The sequence below is a fragment of the Phocoena phocoena genome, chromosome 8, assembly GCF_963924675.1.
Source record: "Phocoena phocoena chromosome 8, mPhoPho1.1, whole genome shotgun sequence".
NCBI classification, from domain to species: Eukaryota; Metazoa; Chordata; class Mammalia; order Artiodactyla; family Phocoenidae; genus Phocoena; species Phocoena phocoena.
The window spans coordinates 104,744,036-104,761,191 of record NC_089226.1 but is presented as its reverse complement, the minus strand read 5'-3'; the positions used below and the strand labels follow the sequence as shown (position 1 = coordinate 104,761,191).

At 54.3% G+C, this 17,156-nt stretch overlaps 2 protein-coding genes across 4 annotated transcripts; one reads left to right on the top strand and one right to left on the bottom strand.

The window, feature by feature from the left end:
* Positions 1–2,584: 2,584 nt before the first annotated feature.
* Positions 2,585–7,484, top strand: TMEM134 (transmembrane protein 134). Of its 3 annotated transcripts, none has more exons than XM_065882562.1 (7): positions 2,624–2,797; positions 3,753–3,817; positions 4,315–4,377; positions 4,533–4,609; positions 6,696–6,740; positions 6,956–7,009; positions 7,094–7,176. In XM_065882562.1, exons 1-7 carry the CDS (start codon positions 2,624–2,626, stop codon positions 7,174–7,176), a joined length of 561 nt encoding a protein of 186 aa, XP_065738634.1. The 3 variants fall into 3 exon arrangements, with proteins under 3 accessions (XP_065738635.1, XP_065738634.1, XP_065738633.1); XM_065882561.1 differs by having other exon boundaries at positions 4,288–4,377; XM_065882563.1 differs by lacking the exon at positions 6,696–6,740 and having other exon boundaries at positions 2,585–2,797; positions 4,288–4,377; positions 7,094–7,484.
* A 5,801-nt stretch (positions 7,485–13,285) lies between these two features.
* On the bottom strand, positions 13,286–16,456 carry CABP4 (calcium binding protein 4). Its single transcript, XM_065881988.1, has 6 exons — positions 16,100–16,456; positions 15,678–15,708; positions 15,454–15,597; positions 14,280–14,389; positions 13,782–13,929; positions 13,286–13,669 (listed from the first exon to the last, which is right to left on the bottom strand). Exons 1-6 carry the CDS (start codon positions 16,454–16,456, stop codon positions 13,641–13,643), a joined length of 819 nt encoding a protein of 272 aa, XP_065738060.1. The 3' UTR covers positions 13,286–13,640.
* Between the last annotated feature and the right edge of the window lie 700 nt (positions 16,457–17,156).

Genomic DNA, 17,156 nt, shown 5'->3' with positions numbered 1-17,156 from the left:
GAACAGTATAACAAAGTTACAGAACTAGGATGGAGCGGGGGCTGGGGGCCTGTCGGTAACGCCACCCCCTAAAACTACTATTTTTGTGTATTCCTTTCTGGGTTTTTTCTTTTAGCATACCTAGCACAATAGTCGTGACTTTTGCATCCTGGATTTTTCTGTTTAAATATAAATAAATAAGTAAAACTAGGAGTAAGAAAGAGAGGAAGGAGGGTTTCTCTGTGTTCCTGTGGGAACCGTAAACTCCCCAAGAGACTGACAGTCCCTTGTGGGGTCCTGGCTGGATGTGTCGTCACCATGGAATCCTCCGCGGTGTCTGGCACATAGTAGTTGCCCAGTGAGTATTAGGAAATATAGGAATGATAGAAGTGACGCACTTCGGAGGTAGTACAACATTTCTCTCCGCCTCTGGAAACTAGCTGTGAAGAACAGCTGTAAGAGTTTTCTGCTCCCACTTTCGAGGTTTAGGTAACCGAATAAAGGGAATGTCTTGGGACCTGTGCACTGTCTTCATTCCATCCTCATAACTGCGAAGAATTATTATCCGTCCCCTTTGCCCCACGTGCTAAGGGCTTCAGGTATTTATGCTGGTTCATTTCCCCCCTCCCCAAAAGTCCCCTGAGAGAGGTGGAACCTCTGGGGTGAAAGGGAAACATGCTTTGTTTGTTTTTAGCTTTTTTTTTTTTTACCCACACAGGAAGTTTTTCAGGCGACTTCTGCCAAATTCTGAAGCAACAAGTAGTCTGTATCCTATACAGATTGCTCCAGAAAATGGAAAAAGAGGGAAAGCCAACCAACATATTTTATGAGGCTATTTTAATCTTGATTCTGAACCAGATAACTATACCATAAGGCAAGAAAAATATACACCCATTTTACTAATAAATATAAATATGAAAAATCCTAAATGAATGTTCAGCTAATTAAATCCACTAGTATATATAAAAATACCTCAGGGCTTCCCTGGTGGCGCACTGGTTGAGAGTCCGCCTGCCGATGCAGGGGACACGGGTTCGTGCCCCAGTCCAGGAAGATCCCACATGCCGCGGAGCAGCTGGGCCCGTGAGCCATGGCCGCTGAGCCTGCGCGTCCGGAGCCTGTGCTCCGCAATGGGAGAGGCCACAACAGTGAGAGGCCCGCGTACAGCAAAAAAAAAAAAAATTAAATAGAATGAGTTTTATACATGATTCCATGTTTTTAAATTGCAAACACATCCACATACAAGCCAATGCCACGTGGAGTAGGGGGCCAGACAGAATTCAAGGCAGCCGACTGAGCACACTGATGTGGGATCTGATGAAAGGGAGGAGGAAAACGGTGGAGAGAAGGAGGGAAAATAAATTAACATAACTCAAGAGGGGCCTTGCTCATAGTGATGATGTGTCATAAACTGAGAAGCAGGATTGACTCAGCTCTGTACCCGAGGTCATAAAATGAAGTGGGTCGGGTGAGTGCAGGAGGATGAGCACCCTTAGAGCTAGGTGGACCTGAGTTCAAATCCCAGTTCACACTTGAAAGCATTCGGGATTTGGGTGAAGCGCTCATTCATGTGGTCCACAAATATTTACTGAGGATCTACTTAGTGCCAAACACTGTTCTGGGCACAGTGGACACAGTGGTGAATAAGACAGTGTAAAATAAGGTAATTTCGGGTAAGCACTGTGTGATGTGAAACTGACTTTAGATTTCATAGTCAGGGACGGCTTCTCTGAGAGGTGACACTGGAGCAGGGACACCGATGATGAAAAGATCCCCCTGTGAAAGAGCAAGGTTAAGTGCTTTCCAGGCATAGAAAAAAGCACGCACGTGCAAAGACCCTGAGATGGGAACGAGCTTGGCCTGTGTGGCTGAGTGAGATGAAAGAGGGGCAGAGAAGGACTTGATGCGATTGGGAGAGGTAGGCAGGGACCAGAGCTTTGTGGGCCTTAGTCAAGAGTTCACATATTATTCTAACCACAGTGGAAAACCAAGGGATGGTTTTATGCAGAGGAGTGACTTGGCAGCATACTTTAATTAAAAAAAAAAAGTTTTATTTAAGACTAACACACAGAAGAAAAGGATCAGATGTTTTAAAAGACCACTTTGCCGTCTGCGTGGAGACAGAATTGGAGGAGAATGCAAGCCACATAAGCTCTCTGAGCCTTTTTCCACATTTTGCACGGTGGCGACAATCCCCCTCCCGTGCAGGGCCGTGGTGAGTAACGGTGGGGAAACGGTCCCCAGGAGTCTCCTCAGCACTCGAGGAGCGGGCTGGGATGCAGACGGCTCCAACTCAGGCCTGAAAGGTTGGCGAGTGGCAGCCCCTGCAAGGCCCTTGTACAGACCCAGGGATTGCTTCCGAGAGAGGCACCCGCTGTCGCTCACCGAGGCGGCCGCTGGGCGGCGCGGCGAGCCCAGCTCGGTCCGGACGAGAGAAGGCGCGGTCACTAGTCTGCTCGGCGCTCGGCAGCTCTGGCCTGCTGAAGGTGGGCGGGGGCGGGGCCGTTATGTAAGGGCGGGGCCTCGACCAGGGCGCCGGACTGTCGAGCAACCTAGACGACGGCACGGGGCGGGGTCTGCGCGCGGGGGTGGGGCCGGCGGGAGCGGATGGCGAAGGTGGTGGGCGTCTGAGCGGGCCGGGGCCATGAGTGCCGCCCGGCCCCAGTTCAGCATCGATGACGCCTTCGAGCTGTCCCTGGAGGACGCGGGCCCTGGGCCTGAGTCCAGCGGGGTCGCCCGCTTCGGGCCGCTGCACTTCGAGCGCCGGGCCCGGTTCGAGGTGGCCGACGAGGACAAGCAGTCCCGGCTGCGCTACCAGGTGAACCGCCCGGCCCACCTCACCCCCCGCCTGGGTCTGGGCAGACCCCAGGCCGGACCCTGGAGAACCCCAACTCGGGAGAATCTGACTAGAGGCCTCAGCCGGAGCGGGAGACTGCCCCCCGGAGGTGGCCACTGAGCCAAATCACTGCCCAGACCCTCTCAGCTCTGATTTCGGTCCCCAGCCACTACTGGAGAGCCTAGAGCCCAGACCTAGCAGCTCGTCCCTCACCCCCAGCTGGAGATCCCAACCTGGAGTCCCCACTGATCCTGGGTACTGACCCTCCCTCCCCTTAGCACGCAGGGATGGGGAACTCTTCTGTACCTGAACCAGACTTCGTCCATATTCAGAAGGACTCCCCTGAGCCCCAGGCCAGATAATCCAACGGGAACCAGCACCCCCTCTTCTGTTCTAAGTCCCCACCCCATCCTTCCCTCCAGAGCTGGAGGTCCCCACTCACGTGATGAGTCCTTGCCCATGCCTTGGCTCCCACTAAACTGGAAATCCCCCTTTCCCAGAAGACCTCCACCAACTCTAGAATCCTTTTCTTGGCAACCTGAACTAGACTCTTATGCCCCAAACCTGGAAACCATTCGCCTGCCCTTCCCTGGCACCGCAAATCCAAGGCCTCCACACTGGGCCCCTGAAATACCATCCTGACAACTCCACCCTGATTCCCAAGCTTGGGAGATCTCCTGGCCCTGGGAACCCTCAACCAGCCCCTGATGGCTCCTCCCTGCCAAAGCCCCCAGCACCCACCTCCTACCTGGGTTTCAGTTTCTGTGAATCATCAAACCCGTTCTGCGGGGAAGGCAGAGGGAGCAGCTGTCAAGCGGCCAAACAGCTGTGTGTCCAGGCAAACAGCTGTGTGCGCTCGCTTTCTTCCTCTCCACCAGAGGGGAGGGAGGAAGGGCCTGAGCCCAGTAACCCTTCTGAGCCCTGTGTTCTGGAATAGAACCTGGAGAACGATGAGGATGGAACCCAGACCTCTCCGGAGCCGGATGGGGGAGCCGGCACCAGGTCAGGGCCAGGTGGGGACCCACCCCATACTCTTAGCCCCATGCTTCTGTCTCCTGTCCCCAGGCCCCTGCTCAGTCCTCCAGCTCACCTCACTCAGCCCTCTCACATCCTGTCCTACGAGAGACTCGTACACGGGGTCCCCTGTCCTGCACCCTACCCTAGTGCCAGCCTCACCCACCCACCCCACCAGGCTCTTTATCTTGCAGAAACCCCCAGCCTGGTCTGGCCCCTGTCTTGTCACAGGTCACTTGTCCTACAGGAATCCCCAGCTTTCCTCATCCCCCAGTCCTGCAGAAACCCCCAGCCCTTGAATTCCTCTTCACCCCGTCCCTTCTCAGTGCCCCCTATTCTGCAGGAACACCTAGTTCCAGTCTCTGCACCATCCCCCAGGACGCCATCACGACTCCTATCCCAAAGGGTCCCCTTGCTCACCTCCCCTTGTCCCCTCGCCGGGCCCATTTGTCCTGCAGGGATTCTGGCCGAACATCTGTCCGCAGCTCCCAGTGGTCCTTTAGCACCATCAGCAGTAGCACTCAGCGCTCCTACAATGCCTGCTGCAGGTGAGACCCTGCCCTGCTCCTGCCACCTGGGGCCCCTGCCCCAGTACAGGCAGCCCTGACTACTTCCCCTTGGCTCTCTGGGTGGGGGATGGTGATGGGAGGGGGTGGGCCTCCTGTCGCCTCTTTCACACCCCTCCTGCTCTGCTGCCATCCAGCTGGACTCAACACCCTTTGATCCAGAAGAACCACAGGGTAGTGCTGGCCTCCTTCCTGCTCCTCCTGCTGGGGCTGGGTGAGTGCCCCTGAGGGCCCCCTGCATACCCTACCTACCCCTTGGTAGGGTCCACCCTCCTGTCATTCGGGCTCTGCATCGCATCCCCCTTGGCACACTAAGCCTCCCAGCATCCTGAGGAGGCAGCTGGCTGCCGTGACCCCACCCCCATTTTACAGGTTAGGAAGCTGAGGCCTTGGGAGGGGCAGGTCCAGCCTCCTGGTCACATAGCCAAGAAACCACACATAGTTGAAAATGGAACCTGGTTCCATGCTCCAAACTTTTCCTTTTTTTTTTTTTTTTTTTAGCCTGTTTAATCCATCAGGGAACAGAGAGTAACAGCTACTATTTATTCTCTGTCTACTTTGAGCCAGGTGCAAGGCAGGCTTATTTTCCTTCCGTACAGAGGTCACACAGCAAGCGAGAGGTAGGGCCACAACCCAGAACCTATATGTAGGAGCAGTGCCCAGTAGCCAGAACTGCAGAGTGCCCTGCCAGCCCAATCCACAGGGCACCTGTCACTTCCCCTCCTCTGGAGTCTGAGAGCTGATAAGGACCTCTCTCCCACCCCCAAGATACTCAAGATAGGGAAACTGAGGCCCAGAGCAGGCAGAAACCACAGCCAGCTGTTTTCTAACTCCCACGCTCCTCATTCTGTGGGGCTGAGGAGTCAGAGTCCCCAAAAGGGATCTAGGGTTGGGATCAAGGGGAGCCCTTAGGGAGGGCCCAACTGTGGCACCTGCTCTCCCTCCTCCAGGAAGGTCAGAGTTCCCTAGCTGGAAAGCTGAGCAGCATCCTTGCCTCAGCTCTGGGTGTCTGTATGCAGGGGAGGGAGCTGCGGCTTCTCCAACACCTGCGAGTTGCACTGGCCACCTGCCTTATCTCATTTCATCCTCAACACCTGACAGGGCAAGCATTATTACTATCCCAGTTCAAAAGTAAGGACACAGGCTCTGCAGAAGAGCCACAGCTGGGAAGTAGATGAGCTGGGATTTAAACCCACATCAGTGATGTTGCCAGGCTGTGGGCCACCATAGCCCATAAAGGCCTTTTGCAGGAATTAGAAAAAGATGCCTCCTCTGAGTGGGCAGAGCCCACAGCCCTACGCCAGGGTACAGGGAGTGAGTTTCAGCCCCCGTTGTACCCTTTTTGAGGTGCTCTGTGCAGGGCACAAACCACACAACAGTCCATGGTGGCCCTTCAAGCCTCTGTGCTGTACGGTCCCCCATCTCCCCCCCACCCCGCCATCCCATCCTCTAACTGGGGACCCAGGACTCTCTCTGCGCCTGAAAAAGTGATCCAGCTATGACTTCCCCAGTGCCCACTGTCCTTAGCCAAAGTCCACATCCTTCCCCAAGGCCTACAGATCCTGCCAAACTCCTCAAGCCTGGACTCTTGCCTCTCCTGTCTCGCCAAAAACTGGAAGTTCCTAGAAAGCCCTGAGTTCCCTCCAGTCTCTGGGCCTTTGCCAGGCTGTTCCCTCCATCTGGAATACTCCTCTCCCTTTCTGCCTGTGCCATGCCCATAGCAAAGCCTCTGGAGTCAGATCACCTCCACCTTCTAAATGCAGCCCTGGGCAAGTTACTTCCCCTCGCTGTGTCTCAGTCTCCTCTGCTGTGAAATGGGGATGGTAATACCTGTCTCAGTCAAGGTGGCAATTAAATAAGGCCCTGCATGTAACACACTTAGCCCAGTGCCTGGCCGCAGCTGGTAGGCGGTCACTAAAAGGTAACTGCGACTGCTGCTGCTGTCCCTGCTCAGCTTAGATGCCACCGCCTCCAAGAAGCCCTCCCTGATACCCCAGGCTCCCGAGCTGTCTCATCACCAGGGTTGTAGCTTGGAGATTCTTGTTGCTTGCTCCACTAGGGAAGGGCCATGGGGGCAGGGACAGACATTTCCCAGGGCCTGCCAGGTGCCCTGCTCTGAAAACACAGAGCTTGGTGAACTTCCCCTGGCGGTTCTCTGCCCAGGGGACCTTCAGCTTAGGTGGGGGACACCATTCCTCAGGCCTAAGCCATGTTGGGGGTTGCGGGTGGAGGTCCCCACCCTGCCACCAGCTGCTGCCCCCTGCTCCTGCCCTCACCCTCGTGTTTCCATCTGTGTGCAGTGTTGATCCTGACCGGCGTGGGACTGGAGGTGGCCCCCTCGCCAGGTGAGCGCCCCCCTCCTACCTCCGCGGGCAGCGGTCACGCCCCTCGTGTGCCCAGAGGCCCTCGGCAAGCCCTTCCACCTCCCGCAGCGCTCAGCGCCCTCCCGGCAGGAAACGGACCCTTTTACCTCGGAGAGTGAGACTTGCCCAGGCAGTGACCCCGCAGTCCCGCCCGGAAGCCTCCCTGCCCTGACCCAGCCCCTCCTCCCCTCTCATAGGTGTCTCCAGCGCCATCTTTTTCGTTCCCGGCTTCTTGTTGCTGGTCCCGGGAGGTGCGAGTGGGCGCGGGCGGGGGCGGGGCGGGGCGGGGGCGGGCCCTGGGCGGGGCCCCGGCGCTGACAGACCCCGCCCTGCAGTCTACCACGTGACCTTCATCTACTGCGCGGTCAAGGGCCACCGGGGCTTCCAGTTCTTCTACCTGCCCTACTTCGAGAAGTGAGCAGGCGGCGGCGGACGGCGGGATCTATCGTCGGCGCCGAGAGGCCCCGCGCGGCCTCCTCGCGTCCCTAGGGGGCGCCCTTGGGGCCCGCGCCCTCTTCGGTACCCTCATCTCAAGGGAAAAGACCCTGCGGGACCCTCAAGGCTCCAGTCCCCTCAGGAGTTTGCTCCGGAAGTTTGGGGCAGTGGGCCTCAGGCCACGACCTGGGCCTGGGAAAGTCGCCCCTTCCGTGCTCCGCGCCTTAACTTATTCTTGGGGGGCTGCTGGGTTGGTGGTGTTTTGTGCTAATAAAAGGGTAATGCTTAATTCCAGCCCACAATTGCTTTTTACTTCCCACTTTCCCTGACCAGCCCATCAGCCTGGCCACAGCCCCCTTTCGGAAAGGCTGAGAAAAGGACTGACCCTGGGGCTGAAGGGCTCTAGGACTGTCCATCTCCCCATGGTACACATGACAGTCCCGATGCTCCATGACTTGCCCAAGGTCACACAGCATGTCAGGGGCAGAGCTGGGCCTGGGGCTCTTCTACCCTGCAAGCCTGGAGAAGACGCTCCCTCCCAGTCCTTAGCAGAGTCAGTCCTGCCCGTCTCCACTCAGAGAGGCAGCATTGGTGCCTCCCCTGGCGGCCCTGGCCAAGGGCACTCAGATGACACAGGCCTGGGGCCTGGAGGCTGGTATCCTGGTTCCAGCCTGGCTCTGGGGCCCTGGGCTGCCACAGCCGGCTCTGAATGTGGGCCACCAGGATGCAGCAGCCCAGCCTCCTCCACCCACTGCCCTACTTCCCAGGCCCAGAGGTTGGGAGAAGTAGGGGTCAAAGGACATAGGAAGCAGGCCTGTATAACAGAAAACCTCAGTGATCAAAGACTCTTAGAACCACAGAACATTGGAAACAGACCACTGCAGAATTTTGGAAGGTCCAAGCATCTCAGGATGTCAACAACCAGGAAACAGAATCTTTGAGAACCCTGAAATCTGAGGTCATAATAGCTACCATTTATCAGATTCTTAGAAGGCGCCACGTCATGTGCCAGGCACTTGACACAGGTTCTTTCTGGTCACCCTCCATAGAAACTGAGGCCCAGAGAGACTGGCTTGGCCGAGGGCAGAGTGAGGAACACAACCCAGGGCTTCTGTGACTCAGAGGGCGGTGGGGGTCAGCAAGCTGGTCTGGTCCCCAGCTGACCAACTGAGGGCCTGGCCGAATGAGTGTGGGCCTTGGAGACCCTGTTCATATACTTCATGTTTACAGTCTGCCGCCCCCAGTGAAACGCGAGTGCCATTAAGGTGTTCGGCCTCCACTGTATCTGCAGCGGCCAGGACAGTGCCTTTAGATTTCTGTGATTTTGTTGAAAGAATGAGCACCCAGACCCCCGCTCTCGCTCCCGATCTCCTGGCCCAGCCAGACTTCCCACCCTCAGCCACCAATCAAGGCACTTTTGGGGGGTACCAGTTAGATGCAGGAACTCCTAAATAAGTGATTCTCAAATTAGCTGGGGACCAGTTTTCATTTCTAATGCAACATGGACCAATAATTTTGTAAGGTAAAATGAAAACTAAAAAAGTGAAATAAAAAAACAAAGATACAGAATATAAGCCCACAGTTTGTATTATCAGATTAATCAGACATAAAATTACATTTCAATAGATAAAATCAGAACAAACATGGAAAGAAGAAAAATTATGAACACCATTCATTGAAAGTGGGCAAATTAGCAATTAACATAGAGTTGCTACTATGCTCGTAACTTTCTGTCACTTCACAATCTTAGCTAAACAGCAAGTGATCCCAAAAGTGGTGATTCTCCATATTATAAGACTATCTCAGGGGTCAGCAAGCTGTACCCCACAGGCCCAATATAGCCACCAAACCAAGAATGGTTTTCACATTTTAGTAATGGTTGGGATAAAAGTCAAAGGATAATAAGCTTTTGTGACACAAAAAAGTTTATAAAATTCAAATTTTGATGTCAATAAGTCAAGTTTAATTAAATTATTATTTATCGAATTTCCAACACAGCCACACTCTGTATTGACTTTGGCTGCTCAGCCATACAAACTACTACAGCAGAGCAACAGAAACCATATGGTCCCCAAAGCCTAAAATCTTTACTGTCTGGCCCTTCACAGAAAAAGTTTGCCAACCCTTGGTCCATATGAACATGTTGACAGAACACTGAATCGCAACGTTTAAAGTTTTAATGTGACCAATGTGCTTGATTTTTGCTGGTTAATTTATGTAATCCAAGTTGGATTGAGAGCAACACCATCCTCAGGAAATGATGAATACCCAAATTCTAAATATGATTTATTTTTAGTTGGAAAAGGCATTAATAGTTGCACACAGATTAAGAACATTAGATTTCCTTAGTGAATTGTGACTCAATTTATCCCTGATGCTCTTTGCCCCATAGCCCATTTTGTCTGATATGTCTGTAGTTATACTAGCTTTCTTTTGGTTAATTCTCTCCTAGTAAGTCTTTTTCCAAGCCATCACTTTCAGTCCTTCAGCTGTCATTATGCTTTGAATGTGTCCTTTTTTCCCTTTTTAATTTATATTTTATTTGTAGCTGCGTTTTGTTGCACGCCAGCTTTCTCTAGTTGCGGTGAGCGGTGGCTACTCTTCATTGCAGTGCGCAGGCTTCTCATTGCGGTGGCTTCCCTTGTTGCGGAGCACAGGCTCTACACGCGCAGGCTTCAGTAGTTGTGGCACGTGGGCTCAGTAGTTGTGGCTCACGGGCTCTAGAGTGCAGGCTCAGTAGTTGTGGCGCACGGGCTTAGTTGCTTCGCGGCATGTGGGATCTTCCCGGACCAGGGCTCAAACCCGTGTCCCCTGCGTTGGCAGGCGGATTCTTAACCACTGCACCACCAGGGAAGTCCTGGTATCTGCCTTTTGAAATCTGCTCTCTGCCCTTGTAATAAAAGAACCTCTGGTTTCTAGCTGGGCACAAGGTCACCCAAAATAAAGACTGCATTTCCCAGCATCCTTTGCAACTAGGCGTACCAGGTGGGGAGCCCTGCCTAATGGGGTATAAGTGGTTCATGCTCTTTGCCCCCTTTCTTCTTTGTTCCTGCCTCCAGCCTGCCAGCTGGGAAACAAACAAACATGGCTACATCCTCAGAATGGCAGAGCAGCCAGCAGAAGGAGCCTGAGTCCCTGAACACCATACAGCTGGATTTCACCTAAGACTCTTCCTGTGGGGCAAATAAACTTCCATCCAGTTTAAAGCATTGTTATTTGGGGTCTCCATCACTTATAGGGAGCCCAATCTAATACTGATATTTTCTTCTGGGACTGAAACTCTGACTTTTAACCAAAAATACTTAATCTGCCTATATTTATTGTAATTTTTAAAATAAACATTTATTTTTGGCTGCATTGGGTCTTCGTTGCTGCACTCGGGTTTTCCCTAGTTGCGGCGAGCGGGGGCTACTCTTTGTTGTGGTGCGCAGGCTTCTCATTGCAGTGGCTTCTCTTGTTGCAAAGCATGCGGGCTTCAGTGGTTGCAGCACACAGGCTCAGTAGTTGAGACTCATGGGCTCTAGAGCACAGGCTCAGTAGTTGTAGCTCATGGGCTTAGTTGCTCCGTGGTATGTGGGAGCTTCCCAGACCAGGCCTCAAACCTGTGTCCCCTGCATTGGCAGGCGGATTCTTAACCACTGAGCCACCAGGGAAGCCCTGTTTTGTTTTGTTTTAAGGTTTATTTCTACCTTGTGTTTTAATGTTTTCTGTAGACTTTGTTTTTCCTTGCTTTTTTCCTCTTTCCCAGCCTTCTGCTAGCTTAATGAGGAATTCTTCACTTTCTCCCTTTTCCTCCTCTGTTGATTTGACTATCGAGAATGGAACATTCTATCTCGATTTCTGTTATATTAATGGTTACCCTTACATGATTAACAAAATCTAAAGTTAATCAATGAATCTGTCCTCCTCTAGGGAAAACAAGCATGTCTAGAGTTTCCCTTCCCATCTTCCATTTTATTTTTGTCTATTTTTTTTTTAGTCCCTCCTGGTTTTTAAAGTCCCCCAAATTATTTTTTATAGTTAATGCTTCTTTAGATCTACCAATATGTTTACTGATTTCTCTCCTATTATTTAGTACATACTCTGCTTTCAATTTCCTTCCCACTGAAGCCATCCCTTCAACAAGAGTTTGTGGGTGGGAAACCTTTCAGCCTTTGTTTGCTGAAAAAAGCTTATATTTCATCTTCATTCTTGAGTAAGATGAGCTAAGTACAGGCTTCTCAGTTGGCATTTTTTTCCCCTCTGCACGTTGAACAATTTATTCCATTTTCCTCTTGCATGTGTTTTTTGTCAATGAAAAAAGTCTTTGGAGAGTCTAATTGCTAATCCTTGGTAAGTAATCTGACTTCTCTCTCGAGCTGTTTACAAGATTTTCCTTTTGTATTCTGCAGTTTCACTGGCATGCATCTAGATATACATTTACTTTTTTAAAAAACTTATTTATTTATTTTTGGCTGCGTTGGTCTTTGTTGCTGCGCGTGGCTTTCTCTAGCTGCGGTGAGCGGGGTCTACTCTGCTTCGTTGCGGTGTGCGGGCTTCTCACTGCAGTGACTTTTCTTGTTGCGAAGCACGGGCTCTAGGCACGCAGGCTCAGTAGTTGTGGCGCACGGGCTTAGTTGCTCCGTGGCATGTGGGATCTTCCCGGATCAGGGATCGAGCCCATGTCCCCTGCATTGGCAAGCGGATTCTTAACCACTGCGCCACCAGGGAAGTCCCTATACATTTACTTTTATATATCCTTCTCTGGCTCCAACGTGCTCCTTCAATCTGGACTCTTGCCTTTGTGGAATTCTTTTTTTAAATTTATTTATTTAGGGCTGTGTTGGGTCTTTGTTGCTGCACGCGGGCTTTCTCTAATTGCAGAGAGCAGGGGCTACTCTTTGCTGTGGTTCGCGGGCTTCTCATCGTGGTGGCTTCTCTTGTTGCGGGCACGGGCTCTAGGCGCGGGGGCTTCAGTAGTTGCGGCACGCAGGCTCAGTAGTTGCGGCATGCACGCTCTAGAGCATTGGCAGGCAGATTCTTAACCACTGTGCCACCAGGGAAGTCCCTCTTTGTGGAAGTCTTTATGGAAGTTTTTCAATCATCATCTCTTTAAATATTGCCTCCTGCCTGTTCTCTACATTTTCTTCTTCTGAGATTCCTAATGACTTTTAACTACTCTTTAATATTTTCTGTCTTTCATTCCTCAATGCTACATTATGGGTGATTTCTCATATATAGCTTCCAGTTCATTAATCTTTTCTTAAATTGTGTCCAATATGCTGTTTACTTTACCCCTTGATTTTTTTTCATTCCAATGGCTATATCCTCTATTTTTAGAAGTTCCTTTGGGTTATTTTTTTAAATCTTTCTGTTCTGTTTTCGTACCATCCTGGTCTAACGGTCTCCTTTCTTTTACCTCAGTTTTTTCTGTTTGTTTTTGCGTTTCCTTAATGGCCTCTTTTACATTGTTTTATGATTTACACTTTGGGTGCTGACTCTTCTGTTTACCGCATCTGCCTAGTCTCCCTCATGGTGATTTGTTTCCTTATGTGATTTGTAACTTTTTGTTATGAGTTCATCTTCAGAAGTGACAGGGTTGTTTGGGTTTATTTTAAGTCCTATGTGCCCTGGGTTGAAAGAGTGCCTTTCTCAGCAGTTTTTTCCTATTTCTTCTGCTTTGCACACCACAGAGCTAGACCGCACTCCTGCTTGACATGCAGACCTGAGTTGCAGGTTCACTGGGGTAACTTTTTCCACTCAAGGTCCTGAACATCTGTACCTCGTCACTTTCTCAGGCTGGTGGGTGGAGGTATATTTGGGTCGCCTTTTCAAGAACAGGGTAGCCCGCTGAGACGCTGGAGTGTACTGACGTCATGCCCTGCTCCCCAGCCTCTTACAGGTCTTTTGTCCCACCTGGGTGTCAGAGCCCAGGCTCCCAAACCTCTCCACCTCTGAAGCCCCCATGGCATCTGCTCCTTCCCACCACCCAGCTTTGGGTTCTCTCTTTGTCTTTGGTACCTGGGGTCATCCCTCTCTTTCACGTTCAGCTTTAAATAAAAACAAAACCCAAAACATTTCCACATATAAAGAGTGGGAGGTGTCCAGCCACCTTCTCAATTCACCACGTTACCAGAACCAAGCCCTACACTGCCCCGTCTTTGAATGCTGCCAGTGCTAGGGAGCTCCCTACCTCCCAAGTGTCTGGAGAGATTCAAACCTTGCTCACACCAGGGAATGATGGGTGGTTGAGGGCACGTTTCCTCCAGGCAGCTCGGGTGGAAGGGAGGTGAGGATGAGGGTGGGCAGGTGACATCACAAGCCAGCTCTCCAGCCAGAGGGTATCAGGAGCGAAAGAAGCCTGGGGCTGCTGGGTTTCTTTCATCCTGGGGCCTTGTAGGGAGGGTGTGCAGCATGAACCCTGCTGGCGTCTGAGGCCAGAGGGGCAACAGTCTCCCTCCTGGAGCCTCAGTGGGTAGAAAGCATCATCACAAACTCTGCGGGGGAGAAGGGGCAGGGCTTGGGCCAGTCCAGGTCAGCCATGCCAGGAGACACTGAGCTCAGCCTGGGAGCCGGAGGGATGGGCGTTTGTCTAGGTAGGAGACTCACCATCAAAGTCTACGGTGCCGTCCCCATTGAGGTCCACTTCTTGAAGCATCTCGTCCAGCTCAGGACCCACCAGCGGCTCCCCAAGCAGAGCCGGTGCTGCCTGTCGCAGCTCTGCCACCGTGATTCGCCCATCCCTGTCCCTGTCAAACTGGGATTCCAGCAGGGCTCAGCCCTTCCTACCCAAAGCTGCCTCTGCCTGCACCCGCCTCCACCTTGCCACATCCTGTGCCTGGACGCCCACACCTTCGTCCGTCCACACACTCCTTCTTTTACCAGGCTGAGGCCGTGAGCTCCCTGCCCCAGGAGGGCTCCCTGGGTGGACCCCCAGCTGGGAGTGAGCCAAACCCTCTCTGACCCCTCCCCAGCCCTAGTCCCACCAGCTGCAGGGCCCGGGGCCTCCAGAGGCTGAGGCTCCCAGTCTCCCCTGGCCTCCTGGGGGGGAAGCCAGTAAGGATGCTACCCAGCCACCCACCCACCGCCCATCTGGACGCTCCACACCTCGCGGAAGGCGATGCGCAGCTCCCGCACCCCCAGCATGTGCGCCGTCTCCTCCCTCAGCTTCGGGCCCATCATCTCCACAAACTCCTCGAAGTCCACGCGGCCACCCACTGCGGACCCAGGCAGAGGGTCACAGTGGTGAGGGCTGGGGCCCGAGGAGGGGCGTCGCAAGGGCCAGCCCCTCCCCGGCTCTGCATCCAGGAAGAACACCGGTGTCCACGTCCCTGGGCAGGGGCGGGGCGGGGGGGTAGGAGGCTACAGCCCGGGGCTCTGATGAGGGCAAAGTGCTCAGGTGTTCTCAGTGAAGCCCCGGGTGTGGGGGAAAGAGACCAGGCTGTGGAACCAGACAGGCCCCAGGTTCAAAGCCCCCTGGCTCTGCCACTGATGGTGTGGCCTTGGGTGACTTACTGAGCCTCCCTCCTCATCCGGGGACAGGGTGCTGAGGGGGCTGGGGTTCATGGCTGTAAAGCGCCGGAGCCCCACGGGCGGCAGCAAAGACCCCTAAGAAGCATCCCCAGGTTGTCCCTGGATTCTAAGGTGCCGTCAATCATAAAAAGCACCAACGGTCAACTAACAGCTTTGGGGAGAAGAAAGAAGCATGACACGAAAATATTCACGTCAATTGTACATCACATCCCATTTTGGAAACTGTAAAGAAAAAGCAAATGCAGGAGTCCTGGGATGAAAGGAATCTGATATTTGACAAATTGGCTAATGATAATCACACAAGGGCAGCCCATCAGACATTTAATCGCAAGGCATGGCCAGGGTTCTGTCACGCTCGGCCTCACAGAACCTCAGGAGGCGCTCTTCAGGAGCCTCGGGAGGGTCAGAGAGAGAGAGATAGAGACAGCCCTGGGGGCTGGTACCAGCACGGACCACTTTACCTCAGTCAGAGACGGGGGTCCTCGACCTGAGCCTCAAGGGGCTCTCTTGGGTCACCCGGTGCCTTCCTTGTCACCCTCGACCCCGGTGCCCCCGGGCGCCAATGTCAAACTGTCCTGGAAACTGTCACCCCCTCACGCCACCGTCACCAGGGCCTCACCCCACAGCCGCCTCCCACCACCTCTCGTTCCCCTGAACCACGAGGCCGGGAGAGGACCTGGGCTGCAAAGCCAGGTGGCTCGCCGCCCTGCCCCGCCCCACCCCCAGGCAGGTGTGGTCAAGCACTGACTTCGCATCTTGACATGCTGGGAGACCTCGATGAGCTCCATCTCCGTGGGCATGTAGCCCAGTGTCCGCATGCACTCGCCCAGGTCCCGGTAGCCGATGTAACCATCGCGGTCCGTGTCAAACTCCTCGAAGGCAGCCTGAAGCTCTGCAGGGGAGGGAGGTCAGGCGCAGGCAGCCAGGCTCTGGGGCGCCTCCCACCCACCTTCGCCAGCGTGGGCCACTCACCATCCAGCTCCTCGGGGCCCAGCTCGCGGTCCTGCAGGGACACAGTCCAGCATGTCCCTGGGGACGGCCAGGGCTCTGACCGCCCTTCCTCCTCCAGCCCAAGCCCACGCTGGCCTGGCAGGGCCCATCCCACAAGGGCAGGAGAAGGCAGCTGAAGTCCCGCGGGCCCCAGGAGAAGAGATGACCCCCTTCCTGCCCTGGGGCCCCACGCTGCCTCAGATCCCTGGGTTTGGGGTCTAGCTCCGCCCACTGCCCAGGCCACCCCCAAACTGCAGAAACTCTACCCCCTCAGCCCAGGCTCCCGAGTCTGGAGCAGAAACTGGAGGAGGCCTGAGTATAAGGGGCAGGGTGGGCTGAGCCTGAGCCCATGAGTCCCCAACCTCACCCCCAGTCCCCCCAGCCCTGCCCCAGCCCCACCTGACCTTCCCAAAGATGCGGTTGAGCAGGGGCCCGTATGTCCTCTGAGCAGGATCGTGCCGGGGGGCAGGACGATGCCGGTGGGACTGGCGACGAGAGGCTGGCCCCTCCTGCTTGTCTCCAGTCCTAGAGGGGTCCTTGCTGCCCCCCAGGGCCTTGGGGCCCTGCGTGAGGGTCTGCTCCCCAGAGCTGCCAGTGCCCTTCCGGGACCCTCGGAGCCCCTTCATCCTCTTGCTGCTTTTCCTCCTGGTCAAGGGGAGCCCCTCAGCACCACTACTGGAAGCCATGACCCCCACAGGGGGCTTCTGGGGTCCAGGGGGTGGGTGTGGGCCATGCTGCCCCCTCACCTGCTCTGTGGCCATGCGGAGCACCCCTGCCTCTCCGGACCCATAAAGCTGCTTATGCACCCCCAGCCTGAGAGCTGATGGCCAGGGATAGGGCCCTGAGGGGGATTAGGGTAAGTGAGGCAGGCAGCCCAGGCGCTAATCCCAGCCCTCTGCCTGGGGGTGGCCAAGGCAGAGCCAGCTGGGCCAGGGGGACCGTCCTCAGCAGCACAGCGTGCCACGACATGTTGGCTGCAGTGAGCTTTGGACGCCAGCTCTGCGGCTTATGAGCTGGGAGACCCAGCAAACTCACTTCTCTAAGCCTCAGTTGCCTCATCTATAAAACGGAGGCAATATCGCTGAAGCGTCAAAGACGGCCCAGTTGTATGAGACAGGCAGGATTTAGCTAAGAGGACACGGAGAGGCATCTCAAGCAGGAGGAAGAGTGTGGGCAAAGGCTGGGAGGTGGGAAAGGAGAGGATGAGTTGCCCACCGCGGCCCCCACGTGGGCGACATCCTGGCCGGAGCAGAGGATATGTGAAATTCAGGAAGAGAGGCCAGACCAGAGAGGCCTTGAATCACAGATGATTGAGGGTGACCTCGGAGGAGGTGGACCCTGTGGGAACCCAGAGCCTGCCCTGAGCTGGAGGGGCCCAGGGCGAGGGGTTTCAGCCATCTGGCCCTGTCAGGAATAGGGGGGCCTGGCTGGTCACTTGGCCTTACTGGGCCGGGGTTAGGG